General features: G+C 47.9%; 1 protein-coding gene across 2 annotated transcripts in view; it reads left to right on the top strand.

Moving 5' to 3' along the window:
- Mad1l1 (MAD1 mitotic arrest deficient-like 1 (yeast)) overlaps positions 1-26,586 on the top strand; it is a 299,325-nt gene that overhangs the window by 165,735 nt on the left and 107,004 nt on the right. For both annotated transcript variants that reach the window (XM_013023364.1, XM_013023363.1), the window contains exons 13-14: positions 2,394-2,450; positions 17,121-17,209. In XM_013023364.1, the coding sequence (XP_012878818.1) occupies positions 2,394-2,450; positions 17,121-17,209 (146 nt within the window). The remainder of the gene's footprint in view (positions 1-2,393; positions 2,451-17,120; positions 17,210-26,586) is intronic.

The raw sequence follows: 26,586 nt of genomic DNA, 5'->3' as shown, positions 1-26,586 counted from the left end.
CTGGGCCTTCCCACTCTGTCCTCTGATGACTGCCAAGTCATCACTTCTCCTGTCCCATCATTGGGGAGGTAGCCTTGCCTCGTCTATTCTATCTGAGGATGGGTATGGTATCTGACACAACCATTCTTCCCAGGTAGAACCAGGACTGAGCATTCTTGGGCAGACCGACAAGTTGGTTGGAGTGAATGTTTTGCGTTCAGGCCTGGGACTTCAAGAAATCTGCTATTTAGATGTGGCTCCAGTGACAGACTAGGCCACAGTTGGGGGCATAGACATGGCAAGGATGGGCTCAGGGCTCATTCGCCATTGGCAACTCATCTCTTCTGTTCACCCAGGCCACATGCCTGGAGACCCCCTCTGCTGCTTCAAGGCTAGAGCTACCCAGTGCTGGGGCATTACATGGTGCATGACACATACCACTATCCCACTGTCCTGCCATAACCCGGTGATCGGGAGTTGGTAGAGATTGCTAGAGCATGTCTTCCACTAGTTATGGATGAACTTTTCTGGGCCAGTGTTGGGTCAGGTTGGAGAAGGCAGGCTACCAGTGGCAGCGAGAGTATGCGTCATAGCTTCTGAGTCCATTCCTAGGGGTGAGATTACATAGTTATCCTTTACACAGACACTAAAGTTTAAGGAAAAGATGGTTTTCAGTTTTACTCCTGATGTCAGCATGGACAAGACTCAGTGATTTACATCCTTTCTAACTTGTAGTATTGCCAGAGTTCTTAATTTTTGCCAACCACATGGTTGCAAAGTGGCATTTCACTGTTGGTCCTGATTTGCATTTTCCTAATTACCAGCCATGTTAATTACCTTTCTGTGTGTTTGCTGGCTGTTTGCGTTTTCTTTTCTGGGTGACGTCTGTTTGCTTCTTTGCCTCTGTGTGTGTGTGTGTGTGTGTGTGTGTGTGTGTGTGTCTGTCTGTCTGTCTGTCTGTCTGTGTCTGTGTGTGTGTCTGTATGTGTGGGTGTGTGTCTGTGTGTGTGTTTTATATTGCTTAGAAGATATTTAGTGTCCTTGTGATGAATCAGGTGGAAGGGTTTGGGTATCTGCCATGCACTCCCCTTGCATGTGAGATAGTGGAAGCATCCTTGATAAGCAGAGTAGAGGAGCTATATTGCCTCAAATGGAGGCAGGGGAGACTTGGGCCACTGAAGGTCTGTCGGGTTTGAGGGTGGCAGGGTGAGATGAGCACAGAGCCCTGTGTCAGTGCAGGCCTGGGTTTAAATTCTGCTTTTGTCACTGACTACTAACCATGTCTAGTTAGGACTTAGCTTCAGTTTCTTCTTCCTGAAGAAAGACCAGTAAGAAAGCCCCTTCCCAGGAATTGGGGTGGGGGAGGTATGTTACACCAGCAGAGTCTCTGCACTCCCTGCCAGGAGGAGGGAGATACAGATGGTACTGTCTTCCGAAGGTTGACTTTGTAGGAGACAGCAAAGAGACATGTTTCACATCTCTTGTGGAGCTGTCAGTAGCAGGAGTCTGCCACCCTGGGCAGGATGGGTCCTACTGCTGTGTAGACAAGCAGTTCTGTTTAAGTGATGAGCTTGCCAGGGAGTGAATGGACAGCCTAGGTCAGGACCTGAGACTGGCGGATGTTTCATGCCGGTGTAATTTCCTGCCTGCTCTAGCACCTTGGCAGAGCCTATGATAGCCAGCATCTTTTATCACTGGGAGTGCATCCTGTCTTGATAGTCTGGCTAGTGAGAAGCCACCCACCTTGCCACAGCTGAGTAGCATGGGGCTGAATCTGACTTGTTCTGTGGTGGCCTCAGGTACAGTGGCCTCAGGAATTGCAACAGGGATTCTGAGGTGTAGTGAGTCCTGTGTCTGGATTGTTCCATCCCTCTGGCCCCAGGCTGCAGCCCAGATGTGTTTACAGGAACTCTTGGTCAGTGAGAGGCTCCTGTGCTCCAGCCCAGCATGGTCTCCTCTGGTTCCCATGGTCAGGGACTTCTCATGCCACTCTGCACTAAGAGCAGAGGAACTTGAGATTTCAGCCTGTATCAGCATGGCCTCCCTAATCAACTTTTATAGAATGTGAGCCTGTCAGGTAGAGGGGGACAGTTCCTTAATTATCAGAGTGCTGCAAGTCCCTCCTGGGGACCTCCCTTTCTGTCTGAGACCAGGCCCAGGGCTCAGGCTGGACTTGGGGTGGTCAGGTTGCTGCTAGGTCAGCTACCATCTCTAGACAGAGCCCTTCTTCCCCCCATCACCCCAGGCCAGTGACAACTTGGCCCTGGCTGACTGGTAGCTGCTCTAACTCCAGACCCATTGACTCAAATGGGAGTAGAGGCCATGGGAGGGGGAGGGAGTCCCTTCCTTTTCTAGAGCCCTGGGAGGACATGTGGCTTGATCCTTCCTCTCACCTTTGCCTTTTTGTCTTACAGGTTCAGCTGTCTCAGGCCCTGGAGGAACTCGGAGGCCAGAAACAGAGAGCTGATACAGTAAGTCCTGACATAGCTTGCTTATTGCTTGTGACAAAAGGCAACCTGAGGTTTTGGCTGTCTAGAGTCCTGGATCTCAGACATGCAGGAATCCCAGTCCTGGGCCGGGAATGAACCAAGTCAGAAGTGGTGCTGTGGCTCAAATAGTAGAGTGCTAGCCTTGAGCAAAAGAAGTTCAGGCCCTGAGTTCAAGTCCCAGAACTGACAAAAAATATTCCAGTCCTATCCCCAGCAGGACCTGTCATACAGGCAGTGCTCTTCTGTGATAGGAAGATGTGGTGTGGAAAGGGCGTGGGTTTGCTGTGGAGACTGGCTCTCCTTGCCCTGCTGTGGGATGGGGAGCTTGTTAGGGCTGGAGGCATTAGAGGGCTGTTTGCTGTCCTCTTACTAAGTGCTAAAGGCCATTCTTATCTCCACTGGGACACATTGCTGTATCATCAATGTGGTGGGGGGGGGGAGTTGGGGGTCAAATTACATAAGCAGAATCCAGGGCAAGATATCCACTGGTAGTGGGTGCTGAAGGTAGCACTGTGGAGAGAGGAACAGGTACCTGGGGCCAGTTCACAAGGAGCCTTGAGTTGAGGCTCCAGTGAGCTCAGTGGGTAGTAGGGGCGGAAAGCAGAGACAGTAGGTTCCAGAGCTAGGACTAAAAGGGACTTGGAGAATTCTGAGGACCATGGGGTTTGGAGTTGGGGAGGTAGGGATTGGGTTCAGCTTCAGGGAAAGTGGCTGCAGGAACATGAGGGTGGGACATGAGGTAGGGGTGGCATTCTGGCCTGGGTAGGCACCATGAGTTTGGAAGGAAGGGGCATCTTAGGACATCTTAGTGGACTCTGGGGCCAGCCCCTTGTGATGGGCCACTGGTCCAGATGTGCTCTTAGTTTCTGGTGGTGCTTTCATCCCTGGAGAAGTGAGCCCTTTCCAGAGTGCACCTGCATGCAGGCGTCTGGTCTCTGTAGCAGAACAATTGCCCTACCAGGAGGGGCTGACAAGGGATCATGACCCTTGGGTCTGGAGTAGGCATCTTCTCTCTGGTCCTTGTCAGTGTGGCCAAGGGCAGGCCAGCCCAATTCATTGGTCTGTAGAATGGACATCCTTATGCAGGAGTCAGCTCTGAGGGCTAGGAAAGTGGCAGAAGCAGAACGGCAAGCTCAGTCTCAGAAAGATTTGCTGTATCCTCAGTTGGCAGATGTGCATGCTGTTGTGCTGAGGGGTCTTTCCAGGAGGCACAGGGGTGGGGCTATTGGTAGGATACCAGGGCAGGTGGCCATCTGTCCTTATCCTCCTCTTCCAAAGGGGTGAGGAGTCAGCAGCAACAGAACAGAAGCACTGCTGTAGAGGTGCTTGGGATCTGGCAGCCATTGAAGGTGTGAACTTGAGGCAGCTGGGCAATACTGCTTGTTGACCACACTTAGAAGCTTCGAAGCCCCTTAGGTACAGAACAGATGATTGGTGGTACTGGCTGATGAGAAGATAGGAGGGGGAAGGTGACCCTGGGATGTGGCAGTAGAACTGGCTATAGCACAGTGTGTATGCCAGTGTAGTCATGTTTATGCATGTGCGTTGTCACTCTAGGCTGATCAGGTTTATCTTTAGGTAGTTGGAGCACTTGTTGGCTCTTGTTTGCTCTCTGTATTTTCTGCAGGGAGCATTTATTACTGATGCAATTCAAGGGCACCAGTCACACTGTGTTATTTCATGCAAGGTCTGAGGTTCAGCTTCAAGCAATTGTCCAGGATAGTCAGCACCATGACCTGAAAGAGGTCAGTCTGGGTGGGGCAGAAGCTTAGGTGGACCCAGGTTTGTCTGCCTTCAGTGAGCAAGAGGGGTTCTGTCTGCTCTAGTGCCCCCTGTTTCATCTGCACAGTGCTGGGCATGAGGCAGCCAGTGAGTACAACAGACAGCTCAGCTTCTCCAGGATATTGACTCATGTGCCTCGTCCTCTTGCCCTCTGGCTCCTTCAGCCAATGGCTTGTTTCATGGTAACTTGGAGGAAGCTGGGGTTGAGGGATTTTTCTCTGAGGGCGGTGCATCCATTTGCAGAACCCCACGAGACACTGATATTCTGTGTGTCAACATGCATGGCTTCCTTGGTGTTGACCTGAATTGAAATGTGCCCGAGGGCCTTGTTTTCATAATGTTCATGAGGCCAAAGAGGAATTAGAAATGAGTTGTGTGAAGCACATGCCAGGCCCTGGCTTTATGGCTGAGCAACTTGCCGATTGCCCTCAGCTGTCCTTGACTTTGCAGTCCCATTTTCGACAGAAGCTTGGACACCTTGACCCTGACCCCCACCATCTCTCTGCTTTCATGTGGCCATGTGAGGAGAAACTGCTAGTCCTGGGTCCTTTCTGTGGGGTGGGAGGAGTTGGTCTTGAGCACTTTGGTCAGGTCAGATACTGGGCAGCCCCCTGCACCTCGTCATGGGGACTGTATGATGCACCTGGTGGAACACAGCCTCAGATTTGGCTGGTTCTCCCCATCTCTGTTTCTTGTTTGGAACACCTGGCTCCCAAATGATTGACAGAATTTTGGAGTCTGGCAGAATTGTGACTTCTTGCAGGTGGCTCTCGAGTTAGCCAGGTAGGCCCCTGGTTCTAGGCCTAACAGCACAACTTTCCAGCAGAGGCCTTGGGAACCATGATCAGCCAAAGCTTGCAATGAATGTGTTTGTCTACCCAACCTGTGGAGATGGAGTCCAGCAGGTTTTACAGAGCCAGTCCCTGAGCTGACATAGCCACAACCTCTCTGTCCCTCTGATACTTATAGACTGGACACTGGCCCCTCTGGTGCACCTTCTCTAGGCTTGTTTAGGGCTGAGCCATAGCCGTTTCTGCAGGTTCCTAACCTGCCCCCCAATTGCCCAATCTTTAGCTTATTTCATGTTGTTTATTTCACTCTGTCTTCTCTTTCCCAGTTAAAAGGATAATCAGAAATGGCAGTGCCCTGGGGCCAAGGATGTTGTCTGTTACATCTGTCCTTTCTGCCGATGCTCCCATGCTCAGGATATCTTTGTTGGTCAAGCAAGTTCTCTCCCTGACCTTGCAGAGGGGATGGGGGCCTGGGTCTTGGGTTTCTAGCAAGTCTGTGCTCAAGTGAGACCCTGCTCTTATTATTTGCTGGCTTTGGCTGAATCTTGACTCCTCACCTGCAGGGCTGACCCCAACCAGCTTGTTGAATCCCAGGACTAGGCAGCAACATCCTGTGGAATGGTGAGCCTTATGCAGTGTCTTAGGTGTTATTTGTAGTCCAAACTCAAAATTGAAATTCTAATTTGAGGTTTTCAATTTTGGTTCCCTTAAGTAAGCCACACAAGTGGTGCTCTGGCTCAAGTGTTAGAGTGCTAGTCTTGAGCTGAAGAGCTCAGGGATAGTGCCCAGGCCCAGAGTTCAAACCCCACGACTGACCAAACAAAAAAAAAAAAAAAAGGTAAGCCACACATAGCAGGTGGCCCTACATTGCTTGGGCCATCAGGGTAATTGACTCTCAGAATATTCTGTATTCCTTCTCCAGAATCCTGCTCTGGGACTGCCTTCCCCCTCCTTCCCTCCCAGGTCTGCTGCTGCTGATTTCCTCCACCAGAGCATCTCTTGTCTCATGATAGAGAAACCAGAGACAGAAGGGGCAAAGTACATGCAGAACAACTCATGTTTGGGAGAGCTGGTGGCCTCCGGTCTGCCTCTCAGCCCTCCCTCCTATGGGGCATGGGCACTGTAGAGTGGGCTCACTAGCCAATGTCACCTCAGTCCTGGGAAGGGACTCAGGCAGACTTCATACAGGGCATCCATGGCTCACTTGCCTGCTCCCCTGGCCTGCTGTCTTCTCACTCAAAGTGAGTTCATTAGGAGGAGAAAGAGAATTTAAATATCTTTAGTTAATTGCAGATGACAGGACAAAGGCAGTTTGACTTTCTGTTATTAATTAACAAACCCACACTAATTAGAAAGCATAAGTATAGTTCATGCTTTCTTCTTTAAATTCAATTAATATCACAAGGAAAGATGTCCTGGGCCACACTTGTGTCATTAACATACCTCACCCTAATTAGATGTGGCCAGCACTGGCTGTAGAAATGAGATTTTTGATTACAACTATAAAAAATCCTCGAATGTTTTATATACTTCAGGGAATGAGAGTGAGAATTTATTTTCTGATTTAAGTGGCATTGTGCCCTCACAGCTTGGTGTAATTAAGCAGTCATTTTCCCTGAATCCCATTTCCCCCTGATGGTTTCTCCTCATCTGGCCCTTGCCACCAGGGAGTTCTATGCCAGTCTGCTGAAGCAAGGGCCTGGCCAGGGTGGAGCTGTCCATTGCCTGCCCTTCTCTTCCATCTCTGACATGGATGTGATAGTGGCTACATGTGGGACCATCACTGCCCTTGACCAGTAATGAGCGCTTCATAGATTCCCAGGGTGATGATCCATGAACCAGACAAGGCCCCATGCCTCACATGACGAAGGGCTGGATCTGAGGACCAACTTTGATCCACATATGATCCCTGGTTTTCTATTAGCCTCTTGGAGCCCAAGTTTCTCAGTAGGAGTCAGGAACTGTGTGCTACTTGATCAGGCTCAGACCTCAATGCTGCTACTGAGCAAGGAGAATAGAGCTCTTTGTTGCTGGCAACCATTGGCAGAGGTCTGCTGCCAGACTCTTCAGACTATGGATGTGTCCTAAGCAGGTCTGGGGGAAAGTCTGAAGTCTTGGGATGGTGGCTTCCTGCCATGGAGTTACCCCATGGCTTGATCCTCAGTTGTGCCCTGGCGTTGCTGTCACTCTGCCATTTCCCCTCTCCTCCCATCTTGCTATAAGTGTATACCAGGCATCTAGGTCCCTGCTTGAGAAATGGAGATGGACATCATGCTGAGTTGGCTTGGGTGGGAGCTGGCTTGCTCTGGGACCTCTGGCTCTCCAGGTGAAGCTGCCTTATCTGCTTTGGAAACAGGAATGCTGTCTTTCTGGAATAAGTTAGGAGTATTCCCCCTAATATAAATGCTGATGTGTTTGAGAAACATTAATGTTTCTTAAATGTTACCCCATCAGCTCCTTTTGTTTGTTTTCTGCTTTGGTTTTGGTTGGAAATCTTAGATTACTCATATAATCTGTATTTGTGTTAGAGATTTTTGTTTCTTGAAATAATTTTCATGCTCCTAGCAATTTGTCCATCTCATGTATGTTTTCTGATCACAGTGTATTCTCCGCCCCCCCCCCCCCCCCTCTGTCAGTCGGGCTTGACCTCTGAGCCTGGATGCTGTCCCTGAGCTCTTCAGCTAAAGGCTAGTAGTCTCTACCAGTTTGAGCCACAGTGCCACTTTCGGTTTTTCGGTGGTTAATTGGAAACAAGAGCCTCACTAACTTTTCTGCCCAGGCTGTCTTTGAACTGGCATACTCAGATCTCAGCTTCCTGAGTAGCTAGGATAATAGATGTGAACCTTGGGCACCTGGCTCACAGTATTCTCTTGTAATTCTATTTCTATAAGGATTTTTTTTATTTCTTCTTTCGGTAACTTGATTCTTTCCTTCTCTTGGTCAGTCTAGCTAGAGCCTATTGTTTTTATTATCCGCTCCTTGGTTCCTGATCAGTTTTATTTCCTTTCAGAACTTCATAGCAGTTGTTCCACTGACTTCCCATTTGCATTGTTTCCAGTAACAAATATGCTGTCATTCTTATCTCTCCTTCTGCTTACGATGTGTCTTATTTTCTCTGACTGCTTTTAGGAATGTCTGTGATCTTGAGCAATTTGATTATATGTATCATGTATTTTTCATCGTGTTTCTTGTACTTCAGAGTTTTAGCATTTCTCAGAACTATGGACATTGTTGTTTCATTTGGAAGGACTCCATAGGCCCCGGTAGCCTTGTGTGGTATCTTTTCTTTTTCCTTCCATTTTCTTTTGGGCTTTGGAAAATAGGGGACTCACTAACTAACTATTTTAGGTTTTTGATTTTTTTTTCAGGTGTAGATTCTTTGCACATAGCTTAGGCTGGCCTCAGATTGGCTTGCACACACAGTTGTGTACATACTATGGCTTCAGATGAGATGGAGGGGAGGGAGATGGAGAATGGTGTGTGATGTTTGCATCTGTCAGCATGTGGATCTGTGGACACAAGGACACTGGAAGGTTTGTAGCTGGACCTCAAACATGTAGGTTGGATGGCAGGGAAGGTGCCCTAGCCCTTTGCCCTTCTGGGCTGCATCTCCTCCAGAGGGGATTCTTTGGGAGTGAGGTTCTACCACCACTCCCTATGGTTGGCTGGGAAGAGAGCAGAGGGATGTACAGGCAGGGCAGGGATGGGACCGATGTGGGCACTGCACCTTCCAGCCTAGGCTGGCCTCTCCTGCCTCAACCTCAGTAGTGCTAGGATTATATAGGTATGACCACACTTGGCTCATATTATCCACTTTGAAGTCCCTGCTTTTAACACATTTACCAATTCTAACTTTTGCTAATCCTCACTTGGATTTGGCTGATCTGTTTTTCCTTTGCCCTTTTACATTTCAGTGTGATGCCAAGCATTATGAATATTACTCAGTTGGTCACTGGTGTTTCTGGACTCCTGTAAAGAGTCTTGAGCTTTCTTCAGGTGTGCAGCCTGCTTGATAGGACATGGTTGATCCTCTCAGGTGGTAATCTAATATGCTGGGTTGTTTGAATGTTATTTGTCTTAAGGCTGATGACACCAACCATGTGAGATCCAAAATGGCTACCAAGTGGATCTCTGTCCTGTTACCTCAGAACCCCTTTGATTCTTCACTGGCTTGCAGACACTGGAGCCACATGCTATGACCACAGTGAGGATGGCAGCACCATGCATGTGCCACCAATGGTGCTGAGTTCTGAACAGAAGAAAGAGCTCTTCCCTTGGTTTAACCGTAGTGACTCCCTAAGAATTGGTTGGGAATATGTGTGTGTGTGGGGGGGGGGACTCTCATATTTCTTTGCCAAAGTTGGCTTCTCAAGTGAGGCTCAGTTAATTAGAAACAGCCTTGGCACTAACATGAATTTTGGCAGGACATTTGAAAGGTGTGTGTAGAACATAAAACAGGTCTTTCTTCTTCAGGCACAACCTGTAGAAGATAGACAGGTGTCATATCTCTGCTGGGAAGATCCCCCTCAGTGACAGCCTCAAGATGCTTTAAGAGCTCTGGTCCTAGTCATGTTGAGCTCTGGCCTTGGAGGACCCTATGGAGGGCCAGAGCTGGGCCTAGATAATGGTAAGCTGCTCTGGGCAGGGCATGATTGAGTTGAGTGCCAGGCTTCAGGTGGTGTCCACCAGGGGCAATGCACCTTCCTGGCTGGGAAGCAGCCTGCAGTGACAGCAGACAGAGGGTGCTGCTGGGCTGCTACTGAAGTTACTTTCATGACCCAGGTCTGCATCCTGGGCCTTTGGTCCTGACTGCCATGTCACCTGATCCATATCTTAATGGCTTGGTCTGGGTCAGGAGCAAGCCAAATCCAGCCCCTGCAGTTTTCTATTCATAAGATTTCATTGGAACAAGCTGTGTTGTGCCTGTTCTTCGGCTGCTGTGTACTGCCTTAGCAGAGACCAGAGGCATGCAGAGCCGAAACAATTGGCCTTTTCTGCAGTTGTCTGGTTCTTGCTCTAGGCCTCATCTGTAGGTAGTGGCACCCTCAGTTCCTAGCCTTGATCCAGAACTAGGGGTCCTGGGCTTCTGTACATCTGAAACTAGAACTTGAAGCTTGACTGTTCTGCACCAAGGCCTTGCATTGGCAGTCCAGGCCTTGACAAGGCCTGCTTGCCTCCTCAGCATACTGGACAGGGTCCTCAGACTTGGGCTGAAGGCAGTTGGGAATAGCACTTGCCCCTGATCCCTGGTACTTGGCATATCTCCCAGGCCTACCCTCATCGTAGCAGAGACTTGAAATATCTGCTTGCTTTATTCTGTTTGTTGGAGCAGGTCACCAGATGAAACAGAGCCTGCCATGCCCCTTGATCCCATAATGGGGAGTCAGGGCTACCAAAGTGGCCCAGAGCATGAGGCTGTCCCAGGCCAGAACTCACCCTGTTGGAGGATGCTGGTCAGTACCAGAGCAGAACAGAGAGGCCACCTACATTCACCCCCAGTCTGAATATTCCCTGGGCCAGCCAGAGCTCAGGGGAAGTATGGGGGAGAGCTCTCTGGATTCACCTCACAGACATGAGCCATAGGGGTTTTATTACTGTTTTGTTGTAAGGGATACAGAGGAGACTGTGGAATGCCCCTGTGCAGGTAGAGTGGCTATGATGGGGGCAGGAGGGGAGGGGGAGGGGCGTGTGATGGTTTGAAAGCCAAGGCTTGGTAAGGCCTTGCTGCCTGTTAGGCTCTGCCCTGCATCTATCTGTAAATGTGAATGTCACCTGCTGTTTGAGTCAGCAGCACATCTATGTGGAGCCAATAAAGAAAGTTAGTTAGAACAGGTGTAGCAGTGACGGCAACTTGTCTTCTTGCAGGGTCCCAGCTCCTCTTCCAGATATGATGATGTGCTGGCCTCTGGGTCAGCAGCTTCATGTGCCCTCTCACTGATGTGTGTGAATCTTCCATAAGCAATCTGTAATGTGGCTGTTATGACCCTGGAGGGACATAGAGGAAACAGGCTGAGGGTTGTATCTTGGGTTGAGTGGTGGGCCTTTGACTCTTTCCTGTTTCTGACTCCTAGGAGCACAGCCTGGCTATGTTCATGGCTGTTCCTTGCAGGAGGTTGATGGGGGGAGGAGTGTCACAGCTTCTAGCCAGGGATACAGTGCCTATGCCATTTGAGTCTGCAGTGTGGTGGCTTGCAGTTGGCTTGGGGCGGGGGTGTGGGGGAAAGAGCAGGCGTGGAAACAGCAGTGGACAGGAGCCTAGAGATGAAGGTCTCAGAACCCCTGCTAACTGTAGAAGGGGTCATCCTCCATAATCTCACCTGCAGGCCACTGAGCCAGGGGAACACTTGCTCCTGAGTCAGAGCCTTCAGCATCCCAGTGTCCCTGATGGGGCCTCATTCAGTGCACCTGTCCCATTGCCTATGTGAATTTAGCCTACTAAGAGACACATGGCTGCCAGGCTGGCAGCTCCCCAGGGCCCAGCTGGCAGCCCTTTCTGGGTGCATTTGTGGCAGCTCTGCTGGTGATCTCACCTCTTCATCTCGGCAAGTACACCAGAGAAAGGAACCAATTTGCCCATTCGCTTCAGAGTGCAATTGGGTAGCATGAACCCTCTCTCTAGATTGAATCTGAGCAAAAAGAGAGACACCCAGGGTCACATCAGAAAATGATCTTCAGCAGTAGCTGGTGCACCCCCTCTTCCTATGTGTGGCCCTATGGCCTGAGCCATACTAGCTTGGTGGTCCTGGGCCAGGGCTGCTGTGCTCATTTGCACACAGTGCTACCCCTTGTTTATTCAGAGGCAAGGTTCACAGTGGGATTTTGTGGTTCTAAGGCAGGTGGCAGGGGCTCTCCATTGTGCTCATTTGCACACAGTGCTGACCCTTGTCTATTCAGAGGCAAGGTTCACAATGAGATTTTGTGATTCTAAGGCAGGTGGCAGGGGCTCTCCAAAGGCGCAATCCAATTAGTCCTTGTGTTCTCTTTTGAAATCAACTCTAATCACAGGTTTTTCTCACTGAAGTATGAAATAGGGAGTTGCAGGCTATAATATTAATGCATTTCCAACTTTGTCTTCTCTTCTTCCTGAGCTGACTCTTAGTATCTTGGGTCAGCTTATGCTGGCTGCCATGGGGCTGAGTCTCCTTCTGCCACCAGCCAACAGGGGAGGCCAGGTCCAGTTGTAAGCTGTGTGGGCACAGTATGAGACAGTCCTGCTGTGGGCAGTGCCCTGAGGTAGGCACTGTAATCTAGGTTCTCCCACCTCATGGATGGGTGGTCTTTATCCCTTTTTATAGGTGAGGAATGGAGAAGTAGTCTGAATGTACATGATTACCTGTGTCCAGCTTCTCCCCCTTCCCAGACTTTCTCTGAGAAAGGCATGAGAGGCAGGGCCATGGTCCTACCTTGGAGCTTCCTTAGGGTGGCTCTGGCTACAGCAGCTAGCTGGAGCCATTCCCAGATGTCTCTTAGCCCAGAAGCCTCTTCTCTCATAGACAATACTAGGCCATATAGTAAAGGCAGTAAATGATTAGCCCCCTACCCCTTTCCCTGAGAGAGCTCTCCTCTGGAATAGCTACAACCATACAAGGCAGCAAGATCCCCTAAATTTCATAGGTCATGTGTCACCTGAGAGAGCACTCCTTTAGGGCAGCTATAACCATGTAAGGCAACAAGATTCCCCAAATTTCAGAGGTTATAAAAGTCACCTGAAACAATAGCATGCACTTCTTCTCACTTCTCTCTTATATGAGAGGGGTCTTACTTGTCCCTTTACTGGCAGTAAACCTTTTCTTTGTTCTTTGTACCTGGATGTCTTTGTGGTTTTTTTGGCAAAGTCTGATTTACTCTAACATCATCTCTAGCAGCCTGCCTGGCCTGGTCTCCCTTAAAAGCATATCAGCTTAAGTAGTTTCTTAAATGTAGTGATGGAGGCAGACACACTAGGCATTTGCTCCAACACTGTCAACTCCCTTGCCTGTGCCACACAGAGCCTAGATTCTAAGAGGAAATGGTTCCCAAGGATCTAAGGAGCTAGGCAGGAGGAGCTATAGATGCAAAACTGTCTCCCCTTGTGTCAGTCACTGTCCTGTGGATGGCAAGGGAATGAGCAAGCACTGGGGAGTAGGATAGGGAGAGGGTAGGTGGGCCTGTAGTGTGTCTGGGTGGCTGCCAGGGGCTTGGCAGAGGTTTCAGGCAGAGAACTGGCCCTTTGAGATTAAAGTTCAGGGTTTGTTAGGAATCTTGTCTTACAGATTAAAATAAAAGGGCTCACTGTTTGTTTTGAACACGTGGCATACAGCAGCACTTCCACTTCTTTGCTGGAAATCATCCAGAAATAACAAGAAGAATGAAACCAAAATGGCAAACTTAAATTTTGGCCAGACAGAAATAGAGCTAACTAAACCCAAGCTACCAGTGGGAGGGAGGCAGATGGCCTGAGTGGAAGAGTGATGTGTAGAGCATGTGGACATGGTATGCACACGGAGAAGCCAGGGTGTGCTGCTGCCATAGCAGATCTCTGAGAACGACTTAGAGCAAAGCCTGAGCCTGCCTCCAAAATGGGAAGTTGGAGAGTAGAGGGTACGGTCCTCAGGAGAGTTCCTCCTCACCCCCAATGCTGCCTCGTGGTTCACAGAACAGTAGAAGAGCTGCACGTGGAATCCATGCATGCTGCACTGGAGTGGCTGTGTCTCTGAGGAGTTCTCACAGTACTCTTGGTGAAGGAAATAGTGCTTCTGACTGAACTTACAGCAGAAATGTTAGGTTAGATCAGAGGAAAGAAATAGCTCTGTCATTCCCTAGTGTGACCTCCAGCACAGAATTGGATCTGACAGGCATTACCTTCTGTGGTGAGCAGTAAAGGTCATGTCACATAAGTTCATGAGGCCAAAACTCCAGAGAAGTAGAGAAACAGAACAGGAAAATAAGTCAGCCTGGAGTAGACAAAGTTTTTATCTTCATGTTTTGCTAAGAAATGAAAGCTGGATTCCAGGAGAATGTGAAGGCTGACCTCCAGTGCAGACACTCAGAGGAGCAATGTGAGGCAGAGAGAAGTCTCAGGCCAGGGGCAGGAGATGAGATGGAAGATCAGGAAGGAAGATGGATTAAGGAGCACTTGGAGAAGAAATGGCTGCCATTCAGTGAGTTCTGTATCTGTGGGAATTTAGGAAAATAGCAACATAAACACCACACATCCTGTAAGATACGTTTTGTAAAGGGTGTTAAGATAGGACAGGAAGGGATAAGACCAAGAACTTGTTTCTCACTATTGATAGCTGAGTGTAAAATGTCCTATAGAGGACATCAAGGTGTACTTAACTGTCTTGGAGCTCTCCAGAGAAACAGAATCAAGATTTGTCTGTTTATTACCTGTCTACATAGAGAGATGGAGTGTCTGATTGTAGGGGATTGGCTGACAGGGGTATGGAGGCCCAGAAGACCCACCCACCATGACTGATTGCAAGCTAGAGGCCCAGAAATGCCTAGGATAAAAGACAATGTGAGTGAGGCCTAAGGTCAGAGATGAAAGGCAATATATGGAGGAAGGAGCCTCTAGGGCAGGAGGAAAGGAGAGATGTCCTGGCTTAGGCAGCAAGGCAGGCAGAAGAAGAGCCTCATTTCCGGGCCCTTTGTCCTGTCAGCCTGAAGAGCTGAGGTGATGCTGTCCCCACTGGGGACACTGACTCAAACACACCTCACAGACACACCCAAGACACCAGGTTTCATTTGCATACCTGGCACAAGAAGTGGACATGTAGAACTGTTGCAGTCTGTATAAAGCACAAGGAGATAACAGATCTGACTGGATAGGACGCACAGATCTGACTGGATAGGACGCTGGATAGGACATAGATACTAGTACAGTAGAGAACCACAAAGTATGGGCGCAGGTACGATAAAAAGCGAGGAGTTATGAAAGTGGTCAGTACAAAAAGTACAATCTTCTGAATTTCCTGAGACACATAAAAGTAGGCAAGATAAAAAGACCACAGAACAATAGTTTTAAAAACTGTAAAGCAACATAAGAATGTAACACAAAGACATATATCAAAATATAAATGGGCTAAACTTTCCTACTGAAAGGAAAAGACTTTCTGGTAGTTACAGAGCAAAACTGAAGAGGCTAGATGTTGCAGGCTGCAAAGGCCACCTAGCAGTCATAAACACAGGCAGGCATTTCAGTCTGAATCCAAGCCTCTAAGCATTGCAGATAACAGGCAAATGCTCTGCTAAGTACTAAAGGTACAGATGGAACACAGAGTGAGGGGAGGGGCAAGGTTGGGGCACCTGCAACAGGAATCTAGTTTCTAATGTGGGTCATAACACACCAGTATGTAGCTGTTGTCCCCAAACTAGATAGTCTACTCTTTAGACAGTGCTTACAGAAAATGCTCAGGATTAATCAACTATTTAGTAATAATCTGTTAAACCTTTGTAAATTCAAGTATATGGGAGTAACAGAGCCTCCACTGGCTATGATGTGATGAAATTTGAAAGCAAGAACAAAACCAACAAAAGAAAAAGCTGTTCGCACTTGGAAACTTGGAAACAAATCCATGACAGGCAGAACGAAACATTCTGTCCTAAACAATTCCTGGTTTGAAGAAGAAATGCAATTCAAAGCGTAAAATAATGGTAATTATTGCAATTAGTATTCTATTATTAGTGTTTTATTAGTGTATTATTTCATTAGGGTAATGAAAACACTTCTCATTGGAGCAAGTAGAAACATCCGAATTCAAGGCTTAACTGTTATGCTATGGAATAAGAATGCATAAATATATACGAACTGAAGGCCTAGCCGTAGAAGTCAGACTCAAAATGGAAAAAGCCCAGTTTGACAGAAAGTAGGAACCTGTAGAGATCAAAGCAGGGGACTAGCAGGAAAGGAGCAGGACTGAAGACCTTGGAGCTCTTGGATGGAGGTGAGGTGAGAGCTTCTGGTACTGTTGTAAGGACACATCTGTGATGGCAGGGCCACATGGGTGGAGCCACCTGCCCAAGATTTAGCCTTCACAGAGCCCTGCCTGCATGGCTAGCTAACTAACAGATAAAATAAGGTTTTTACTTGAGCTCTGTTCAAAGTATGAATTTTATCACAGATCCCTTTCAGTACATACAAGCATCTGAAGTAGACTATATGTTCCTGAAAAATGGTTCACTAATATAGATTCTAGATGGAGGGAAATTCTAAATGGACCACTTATTATAGAGACACAGTAGGCCTTGCAACCCACCCCCGGCAAAAAAAGAAAAAGAAAAAAACAACAGCAGAAGTGCATTCAGCAAGGCCCAGATGCCTGGGACAGGGAGGAGACAGTGTCATATGGGGATGTTTAGGAGGGAGAATTGTGTTAACAGCAATAACCACAGAGGTTGCACAAACATTTGTGCCATGCACACTTGTACACATCATGGATTTGCTACACTAGCTGATGGCAGTATCAGCATGTGAACAATGGAAGCAGCAGCAACTAAAATTCACCAAACTGGTCCATTTTGTGTGACTGTAGCAAGGTACCTGAAACAGAGTACTTTAGAGAGAACAGGAAGTTATTTGACTTGTGGTCCTGCAGGCTGGACAGCCCAAGGTTGAGGGATCACATCTGTAGGAGCATAGGATAGCTAAGGGGCCTTTGCGCGGGGCTGAGGACTGACCAGAGCCTTATCTGCAGGCAAGGTCCTGGGGCCTCAGTGCTGTTTCTAGGCTTCAGCATTGGTGTCATGGAGTCTGCTTAGAGATATACCTGGTTGGACAGAGGGACAGCACAGGAGTAAGACTTGGACTCTAGGAAGCTCTTCTTTCTACCTGAGCTGAGAATGAGCTCTCTGTAGTTACACTGTCCCACTCTGCCCTGGAAATTTTGTAAAAGGTCTCAGCATTCCTAGGTGTCCATGTGTCTCTATGGTCAATGTACAAACAGCATTGGGGGACGGGGGAAAGGACTATGTGTGCATGAGCTAGAATGCCCAGTTGGTCTGGACTGTGAAGTGGGTTTGGGCAGAGTCCTGGGCCTCTGGCTGTCAGCAGGCATTCCTAGCCCAGTCCCTGCTGACTCCACACTCTGTTTCCTCGCAGTTGGAGATGGAGCTGAAGATGCTGAAGTCCCAGCCAAGCTCCACAGAACCCAGCTTCTCATTCTGCAGAGAGGAAGTGGATGCACTCAGGTATGCCCCTCACTTCTCTCGGCTGTCACTGTTGCCCCCACCTGGCTCCCCAGGAGCAGCTAGATCCTTTTCCTCCCTGCCTCCTGGAAGGACTTTTGAGTTTTCAGGCATATTCTACGCACCTGAATTCCTCTCCCAGAGCTACTTGTTTCCATTGGGCTGGGCCTTTCCTAGCATCCCTTTCCACAGCCAGCTCTGACAGCTGCTCTCTCAGCATCCACCCTGTCAGGACATCTGGGGGGATGCCTTGGTTGCCAGCAGCCTGACCCGTCTGCATGCCAGCTCTGGGCAGTGGTGTGTGAGGATGCATACAAGCATTTTTCAGGGAATTGCTCAGAAGCAACAGTCAACAGTGCTTACAGCATGTCAGCAGGGAACCTTCTGGCCTCCTGTAGAGCCTGCTTTCAGCCACTGCATTTTCTCCAGAGCCTGTCCTTCACCTCTCCCCTCCCTGACTACCCCAGATTCTCAGTAAACAGAGGCCTTGGCCTTAGGGTCTTCCTGAGACTTGTTTCTGTTTTCCCTCATCAATAAATGAATCAGAGCCTTCAAGAGACATCGCACTAGTGCAGAGCAGAGTCTGCTCCACCTCCAGCTCATCTGTTGTAATCTGCATTGGCCTTGCCATCCCTGAGTGAGGAGGATGTAGACAGGCTGCTGCTGCCACATCCCCCACCCCCCATTTTGTGAGTGACAGTAATCAGGGATGGGACAGGGCAGATGTGGCCTCAGTCCAGGTCTGGGTGTCCAGGAACTCACACCCTGGCAGCTACTAAAGGAGATAGAACCTGAGGACCAATAAGGCCCAGTGGACACTGTGGAGTGGTATGGAACTGGGATAGCATGGCCCTTTTAGGCTGGGCAGCTGAGGCCCCAACAGGCCATTGCTGGAGTGGCTTCAGCTCTGTAGCTTTCTCCACAGGTTCCTTCTGTTTGTCAGTAAAGCTAGATGAAATGCGTTCAGCAGGCTATTGAGATAATGGCAAGAAGAGGCCTGTGATGCCTCTTGCCCAGCAGCCAGGCCAGAAAGTGTTCTGTGGACCAGTTAGGTCCCTTCAAAGTTGGAGGATCCTCTCATTTCCAGAACATTCCCCATGCATAGATCAGGCCTTATAAATAGTCCTGTGGGGACCTGCTGGTTGTTTGTACTTGATCCAATGTCACATGCACCATGTTAGGGCTGAGTACCAGGAGTGATAGAATGGGAAGCAAAGATGTACACCCTGTCTTCTTTGCTTTCATGGTTTAATGGGGACTTGGGGACCATTATTCACATCAAATCATGGGTCTGTAATTACAGATGGAGAGGAGCTCAGTGGTGCCATGAGAGCAGGTGTTGGGGGACAAGGACCCCCAGAATGTGCATCTTTGTGTGGCTGTGAGCTGACAAGATGTGTTTGGGGTGAGAAGCCACTGCTTCAGCAGGGGAGTTGGATGCCCAGGACAGCTCTGGCTGGGGTTTTGGATTTTATCCTGTGAGCAATGGGAAGCCATTAGATCTTTTAAAGTAGAAGAGCGACATTATCCAATTTGTGGCATCAAGCATCGCTTGCCACCAGGGCTGGGCAGAGGAACTTGGCAAAGGCAGACAGCCATTCTTTGTCCAAGTGCTGGGTAAGCATTTGCTGTGCAACAACCATCGAAGCTGAAAAGGCTGTTCCTGGGCAGAGATAAGCAAATGCCTCCCACACTGGATGCAGAATGGCCTGGGTTGTGATGAAGATACTTACCACACAAAAGGGTGGGCTGGGGGCTCAGGGAACAGGAGATGGGTAAGTGAGACTTGGAGGTGCAGTCAGAAGGGCTCCAAGTGAGGTCATGCAGGCTGCAACAATGAAAACAGACATGCTCAAGTTGTGTCTGCTACAGGAGGTGCAACCCATGGAGCAAGTTCTCCAATAGCATGCCAAGCTATGTGAATGCCAGGGGCTGGTAGCATTCATTGGTCCTTCATCCTGTAGGGTCCCAAATGCTATGTGAGGCAGGCAGACTCTAACACCAGACCCTGAGAGCTGGGTCCTCAGGTGGTAGATAAAGAGATTGGTAGGTGCAGCCCCAGAGTGTTGGCCAAGGGTACAGAGACATTTTCATGTATACATACATATATACACAGCATACACACAGTTCAGCTCTCTTGCAGACAGGCTTTGAAGGGATTGTAGTATCTCCTACAGTTGACAGGACCATGGTCAAGCATGTCAGAATTGTAGGCTGACAAAATTTTGGATTTATTTACTTTTGTTTTACTTTTTTATTTTTTTGCTGGTCCTGGAACTTGAACTCAGGACCTGTGCTCTGTCCCTAAGCCTGTTTGTGCTCAAGGCTAGCCCTCTTCCACTTAACCTATAGCGCCACTTTTGACTTTTTTTTTTTTCCTGAGTAGTTTATTAGAGAGAATTCCTGCCCAGGTTGGCTTAGAACCATGGTCCTCAGATCTCAGCCTCCTAAGTAGGTAGGATTACAGATGTAAGCCACTGGTGCAGAGCTTTGGGGGTTTGTTTGGTTGGTTTTTAAGTTTTAAGTGGGAGCCAGATGCAGGTGGCTCACACCTGTAATCCTAGCTACTCAGGAGGCTGAGATCTGAAGATCACAGTTCAGAGCCAGCCCAGGCAGGAAAGTCTGTGAGACTCTTATCTCCAGTAAACCACCAGAAAACTGGAAGTGGCATTGTGACTCAAGTGGTAGAGTGCTAGCCTTGAGCTGAAGAGCTGAGGGACAGTGCCCAGGCCCAGAGTTGAAGCCCCAACAAAGAAAAAAAAAGTTTTAAGTGGGTTTCATCACTGACCACTTTCAAACCAAGAGCAAAGTTTCTTGGCCTGCCCTCTGATTTGGAGACTGCTCTTGACTACCAGAATCTGGTCAGCCTGTGTCCCAGGCTGTACTAGAGACTGTGCAGCTACCTCACCTGTCCAGTTTCTACCTGTGTCATGTGACAGATTCAGTGGTCAAGAGATGTTCATATTTGTAGCTTGCAGTTGTCTTTAATCAGGTGAATATATCTTGGTTCTGTACTCACTTTTCTGGGTATATTCCTCCCTTCCAGACACTGTAGGCAGCCCTCCTGGCTTAGAAGCATGTCCCCTTTTCCCCCTGAAAGCCCATAACTTCAACTACCAGGCATAGCTGCTACAGTTCTCCCAAAGTAGACACTGGCAGTGTCAGACTGGAGCCCTCAGGGTGAGCTCTCCTTGCAGCTGTAAAAGATACTGGAGCCTAGAGAAGGCTCTTTTTTAACAAAGCCTTTTTTTCCCTTTTACCCTTCTCCCTCCAAGAAGGAAGAACTTTTCCTGTAGTTCCTGTAGGGACATGCTGAGAAGGAGTGGGTTCTGAAGTAGATGTGAGAGTCCTGTATTCATGAGCCTCCCTTCACCTCTGACCATGACTATGGTCTCCTGTGGAGGAGCTGCGAGGACCAGGGCTGGTGCCAGTAGCATGGGCACTATGAGGATGGGGTGGTCACACACATGCATGTTCACATAGATGTATTCTCCACACATAAGAAGGTAGGCAAACCTTGTTCCATTTGTGTTAGCCACACCTATCCCATCACAGTGTCTTTTTGGCAAGAAAGACAGGTTGGCGTTGGTGTGGATCGTGGCATAGGCGCTGAAAGTCCTGTCAACTGGAACAAATCTGGGTTCATTATTTTTTGCTGTCAAATAGCAGCTCTGGCAAATCCTAAGTATAGTCTGTGGGTTTAGCAACTGGATATAGACTGTCAGTAATTCCAGAAGCTGGCGTGTCTGCACCAGTGCCTGTGAGTCACACTCTGGAGCCCCTCCATTTCCCAGCCACACTGTCTGCCTCCTGCCAGCCCACGTGGGCTTCCCCAAGCTCTGGGGATATAGGAACATTGGCCATCCTTGGGGAGACTGGAGTGCTTTGTGATTTTTCTCATGCCTTTTAGGCTATCTGTGTTTATTAGGAGTGGGCTCTGAGTAGCTGGACACATACCTGTCTCCTTTGTGGATTTGGATTGTGTGTCACCAGGTGAGCTATTTCACTAGTAACCCTGAAGATTAGTGTCTACTCTTCTCTTGGCCCGGCATGTTTTGGAGACTTGTACATGCCATGTGTGTGCCAGAGCCAAGTAAGGGTGAGCAATGGAGGCCCAGCATCAATAGAACTCTAGATCTATCTGGCAGTGGGTGACCCTGTCCTACCTGAGGGTATTGGCCCAGAGGCCTGCTTTCTCTCTTGAGAAGGAGGTGGGTCATAGCTAGTGTGAGATACCAGTGGCTGAGTAGGGTTTCACATCTAGTTTCTAGTCAAAGGTGGCCTCTCCTTTCAGGCCCTTCTACATGTGTAGATATGGCTGTTTGGGCCAACTTGAGGTAAGGCAGGACTGGGAACAGTGAAGTGACAATCCTCTGTGTTTCTGTACTGCCACACATGCATCCTAGACAGTGAGCCCTTGAAACCTCAAATCCAGGACAAGCCACTGCTCCAAACACAAGCATCTAAGGAAAGCCATGCTGTGGATGTGGGACATGACAGTATGACAGCAGGGGAAGGGGCTTCTTAACTGTGTTTAGTCTGCCTAACCAGTGCCAGGGAAGGAATCCTGTTAATCCAGGTCTACCCAGCCAGCTCACCTACCCCAGCCTTCACCAGAATCTCTGCTAACACTGAGTGGGAAGGGCCATAGTGTCTGCCTAGCAAAGGTAGGCACTGCTCAGATTCTCCTATCATGGTGGTAATGGGCTTACCAGGGAGCTGAGATCCATACCACACCTGACAAGAGAGGCAGAATAGGATGGCAGGGGCCCTTGGTCCCCTCAGGACCTGGTGTCAAATGTTCAACATAAACTCCTACTCCTACCATGTGACCAAGACAAGGTAAGACAGAGCCACTGGAGAGATGAGCTTCCAGCCCCCTGTCTCAGGGCTGTGCTTTACCAGAATGGCGCCAACAGGGCCTCTGGCATAGTGACACATCCGCTCTGCCCTTGGGTCCAGGCCCATGACATAGAGGCACATCTACAGAGCAAAGATCAAAATCTCTCTCAGTGGAGTGAGCCAGCCGCCTCACTGTCATGACTGTGGGGCGACTGGACCAAAGCAGCAAAGACAATCATCACCATCAGTGTTCTCAGTAAAAAAAAATAGTAGGAAAGATTACCAAACATTTAGAAATGCTTCTGATGCTCATGTGTGAAAAAAGAAGTCTCAAAGAAAAATACAACTGAACAATAATGAAATTACATGTCATATTTATCAGGACTAAATGCTCAATAAGAAAAGAGCATATGGGCTGGGAAGGTAGCTCAGTGGTTGAGTGCTTGCCTTGCATGCATGAGGTCCTGGGTTTGATTCCTGAGCACCACATAAGCAGAAAAAGCCAGAAGTAGCGCTGTGGCTCAGGTGATAGAGTGCTTGCCTTGAGCTGAAGAGCTGAGGGACAGTCTCCAGACCCAGAGTTCAGGCCCCATGACTGACCAAAAAAAAGGAGGGGGGGGGAGGAAGGGAGGGAGGGAGGGAAGGAGAGAGAGAGGAGAGAGAGCTGACCTGAAGAACCTGGGAAAACAAAAGACGCTGAGGAGACAGTACAGAACAGAAAGAAACAAAATTTTAAAAAAGAAAAATAATAGAAAATTATTGAAACAAAAGACTGGTTTCTGGCTGGGGGGAGGGATGGGGAATCCTTAGAATTGATAAAGTACCAGTAAAACAGATAAGGATAAGGATAAGAATCATCCGTATCAGGAATGAGTTGGAGGATAGTATTGATCCTATAGCCACTGATGATTCCCTGTCCTTAGGAGTGCTGCAGTTAAGTTACACAATGAGTAGTTGATTCATTTAACAGCCATGAACCACTCTCAATCTGCAGCTACCAAAACTTAACAGAAGTGAACTAGATTCCCCAAATGAGCTTATGCACAGTAAAATCAACGTCATAATTAAAATGCTTCTAAGAAAGGTATTGTCAGACCTCTCTGGTCTCCCTCGGCAATGCCATGCATAGCTAAAGAGTAATTGGCACCAGGCTCGCATGATGTCCTGCACACAGTATGTTGCTCAGGTGGGGTGTATGTGTCTGCCAAGTACAGCCAGAGTGGGTCCCACTGGGTTGTGGTGGTGGTCTGCACACACAGCGTATCCTGTGCTGGCTTGGAGATTGTAAGGTGGTTTTCATGAAAAGAGCTCAGGGAAGAGGGGATAGGACCTCCTTTGTACTTTTCTGCAAATTCCTGTGAATCAGTCATTTTCTGAAATGTGTCTGTGAAAGGCCTTCCAAACAACTCCCAGCTCAGCCCCCCTCTTCTTGCTTCTAGAAAACATTCCCTGGCTCTATTTCCCAGGCTTTGTGCTAGAATAGTTTCATGACTTGTCCACTCCTGGTCAGGGATCCAGCTTGCCAGGTCATTGCTGTTCAGCCATCCACTTTCCAACTTCTAAGGGCTTTTGATGTGGTCCCTTTTATATTTTGTTGTCAGGTGTAAGCCTCAGAAAGCAAGAAAGCCTTTACTCTTGCTTTTACTGCTATTTTGAGCAACTGTTCCTCAAGCCACTGTATTGAGCTGAAGTCTCTGTTTTTCCCATTTTCTAAGGTTTTTATAAAGTGAACACCTCATTTTATAGCATCCTTTTCCATTTTTTGCGTTGTAGTTTGCACATTTTTCTCATGCAACATAAAACTTTCCTTTTCCCCTTCTTCCTCCGCATCTCTCCCCCCCCCCTTTTCCCCTCTCTTTCTCTCCCCTGCTCTCCTCTCCCCAGCTCTCCTCTCTCCTGCTCTTCCCTCCTTGTCCTTTCCTTCCCTTTGTGCTAGGAATCCAACCCAGGGCCTCATGAACATGATGCCAGCAGCCTGTTCTAGTAATAGCAGTTGTAGGCATGACTGTAGTAAAATCTGCTAAGATTTGCTTCCTCCTCTATGGGCCAGACATGCACAGTGCATTCTCTGCATCCCTACACTGAATCTTCTCCATATACTTAGAAGATTTAAATCATGCTTGCTTTATTGAGACTGTTTTCCATGAAATAGAGAATAGCCATTTTCAGGCAGGGTTTTGGTCTTCCCATTTATACTACCTGCATACTTGCAATGACAGGCAGATGTCATCACCTCTGTTTTTATTGGTTGAGATGAGGTCTTGCAGAGTTTTAGCTGGCCTCGAACCACTATTCTCCTGATCCTCTACCTCTTGAATAGCTAGGATTTTAGGTGAGAGCCATTGCACCTGTCTCAGTTGTGGTTTAATGAGTGAATCAAGAGGCTGGGCAGCAGCTGTCATCCATCTAGGAGCAAATCATAAGATATACAGCACCCTTAAATCTTTTAGAGTTTTGCTTTTTGTGTTGGGGGGATTTGCTCACTGTGTCTGTATGGGTGTATGGGTGTATATGTACTATGGTTTGAACATAGAGCACTGTGTTGCTAGGCAGGCTCTGAGTCAGGTGCTGTAGTCGTTCACCCAGCCCTGTTGCTTCAGTTTGTTTTGAGATAGGGTCTTGTGTTTGTGCTGAATCTGGCCTGGACCGCAGTCTTCCTCCTTAGCTGGCATTATAGGTGTGGACCATCCTTCTCAGCCTTTTTTTGTTAAAATGAAGTCTCACTGAAAGTTTTGCTTAGGCTGGCCTTGAATAATAAGCCTCCTGATCTCTGCCTCCCAAATAGCTGGATTTTAGGCATGAGCTGCCACACCTAGCTATCTTTAGAGTTCTCAAACAATGATAAAGCAAATAAAAAATGTGTCTGCCTTCTACCCTCACTATGGGCCTGCAGTTGTGAAGAACATCAGTGATAAGACTCTACCTTCTCCCCACACACCGTGGCTGGGTGTGACAGATGTGTAGTATAGCACACAGTCATCACCACAATACATATGGGCCACATAATCCAGAACTTGATTGTTTAACTGTCAGATGGTAGAGTTGACTTTCTTTCTACAGCACAGGTCTATAAATTTTAATCACCCTATGATGAAAGAACAAAGTGCTTTCTCACCTGCCAAACTCCTGCTTTTCTATTAGGCTTACCCCATGTACCTCTCTCCTATCCACCACTGCTCTTCTTCCTCCATCGTCCTCTTTTGTAAGAACCCTGGCCAGGTCCACACATTTGCACTATCTGAAGGTGGCCTTTCTGCTCAGTGGCAGTGGCTTCATTAGACGTTCCACCTAATTTCTTTTTCACATGGTATCCATCTTTTTAGCCCCCCTTCCCCCCGCCCCCAACATGAGTGTCTTCACATATATGGGGTTTTTCTTTCATTTCCTTTAACAGTGTTTTACAACTTTCCTGGGGATAATCTTACATCCCTTGGGTGAATTTATTTCTAAGTATTTTGCTCTTTTTGATGCTGTTACAAATGGAGTTTTCTTAATTTCCTCTTCAGATCGCTCATTCCCAGTGTGTGGAAATAAACTTACTTTGGCATGTTGATTTTTGAATTGCAACTTTGCTGAATTTATTAACCAGTTTTGTTCTTTCTTCAGATTGTTTGGGATGTTTGGCATTTTGTAAATAGGCACAGTTTACTTCACTGGGAATTTGAATGTCTTTTTTTTTTTTTTTCTTTGTCGGTTGTAGGGCCTGAACTCTGGGCACTGTCCCTCAGCTCTTCAGCTCAAGGCTAGCACTCTACCACTTGAGCCACAGAGCCACTTCCAGCTTTTTCTGCTTATGTGGTGCTGAGGAATCAAACCCAGGGCCTCATGCATGCAAGGCAAGCACTCTACCACTGAGCCAGCTTCCCAGCCCTTAAATGTCTTTTTAAACTATTTTTTTTTCTTCCCTGGTGGTACTTGAGTTCAAACTCAAGGCCTCATGCTTGCCAAGGCAAGTGTCTGCCACTTGAACCACATCTCCAGCCCTTTTTTGCTTTAGTTATTTTTCAGATTGGGTCAACTCACAAATATTCTCCAACTGCTTTCCCCTCCCTCTCAAATAGCTTGAATTGAATGTGTATATCTACCTTGGGAGGGGGGATGTCTCACTAAATTTTGTTCCAGCTGGCCTTGACCCACAGTCCTTCTGATCTGTATTTCCTGAGTAACTGAGATTACAGTTGTGTGCCACTACACCCAGTCTTCTCATTTTCATGTTTCCTTTGTGTCTTCTGTGACCCACTGATTAAGAGTATGTTATTTATTTTCACTCACTTAATATGTAGGTGGTTTTCTGGTTTTCTTCTGTGATTGTTTTCTAATTTCATCCATTGTTCTAATTTCACTCAATTAATAAATTTACTTTATGAGGACTTGTTTTGTGGTCAGAAGTGAAGTGTGTTTTGGAGAATGCTGTATGTGCACTTGAGAAGGCAGCATATTATGCTGGTGTGTGTGTGTGTGTGTGTGTGTGTGTGTGTGTGTGTGTGTGTGTGTGTGTGTGTGTGTGTGTGTGTGTGTGTGTGTGTGTGTGTGTGTGT

The sequence above is a fragment of the Dipodomys ordii genome, unplaced genomic scaffold (genome assembly GCF_000151885.1).
Source record: "Dipodomys ordii isolate 6190 unplaced genomic scaffold, Dord_2.0 Scaffold68, whole genome shotgun sequence".
In the NCBI taxonomy this organism is placed as follows: domain Eukaryota; kingdom Metazoa; phylum Chordata; class Mammalia; order Rodentia; family Heteromyidae; genus Dipodomys; species Dipodomys ordii.
This window is presented reverse-complemented; position numbering and strand designations above follow the sequence as displayed.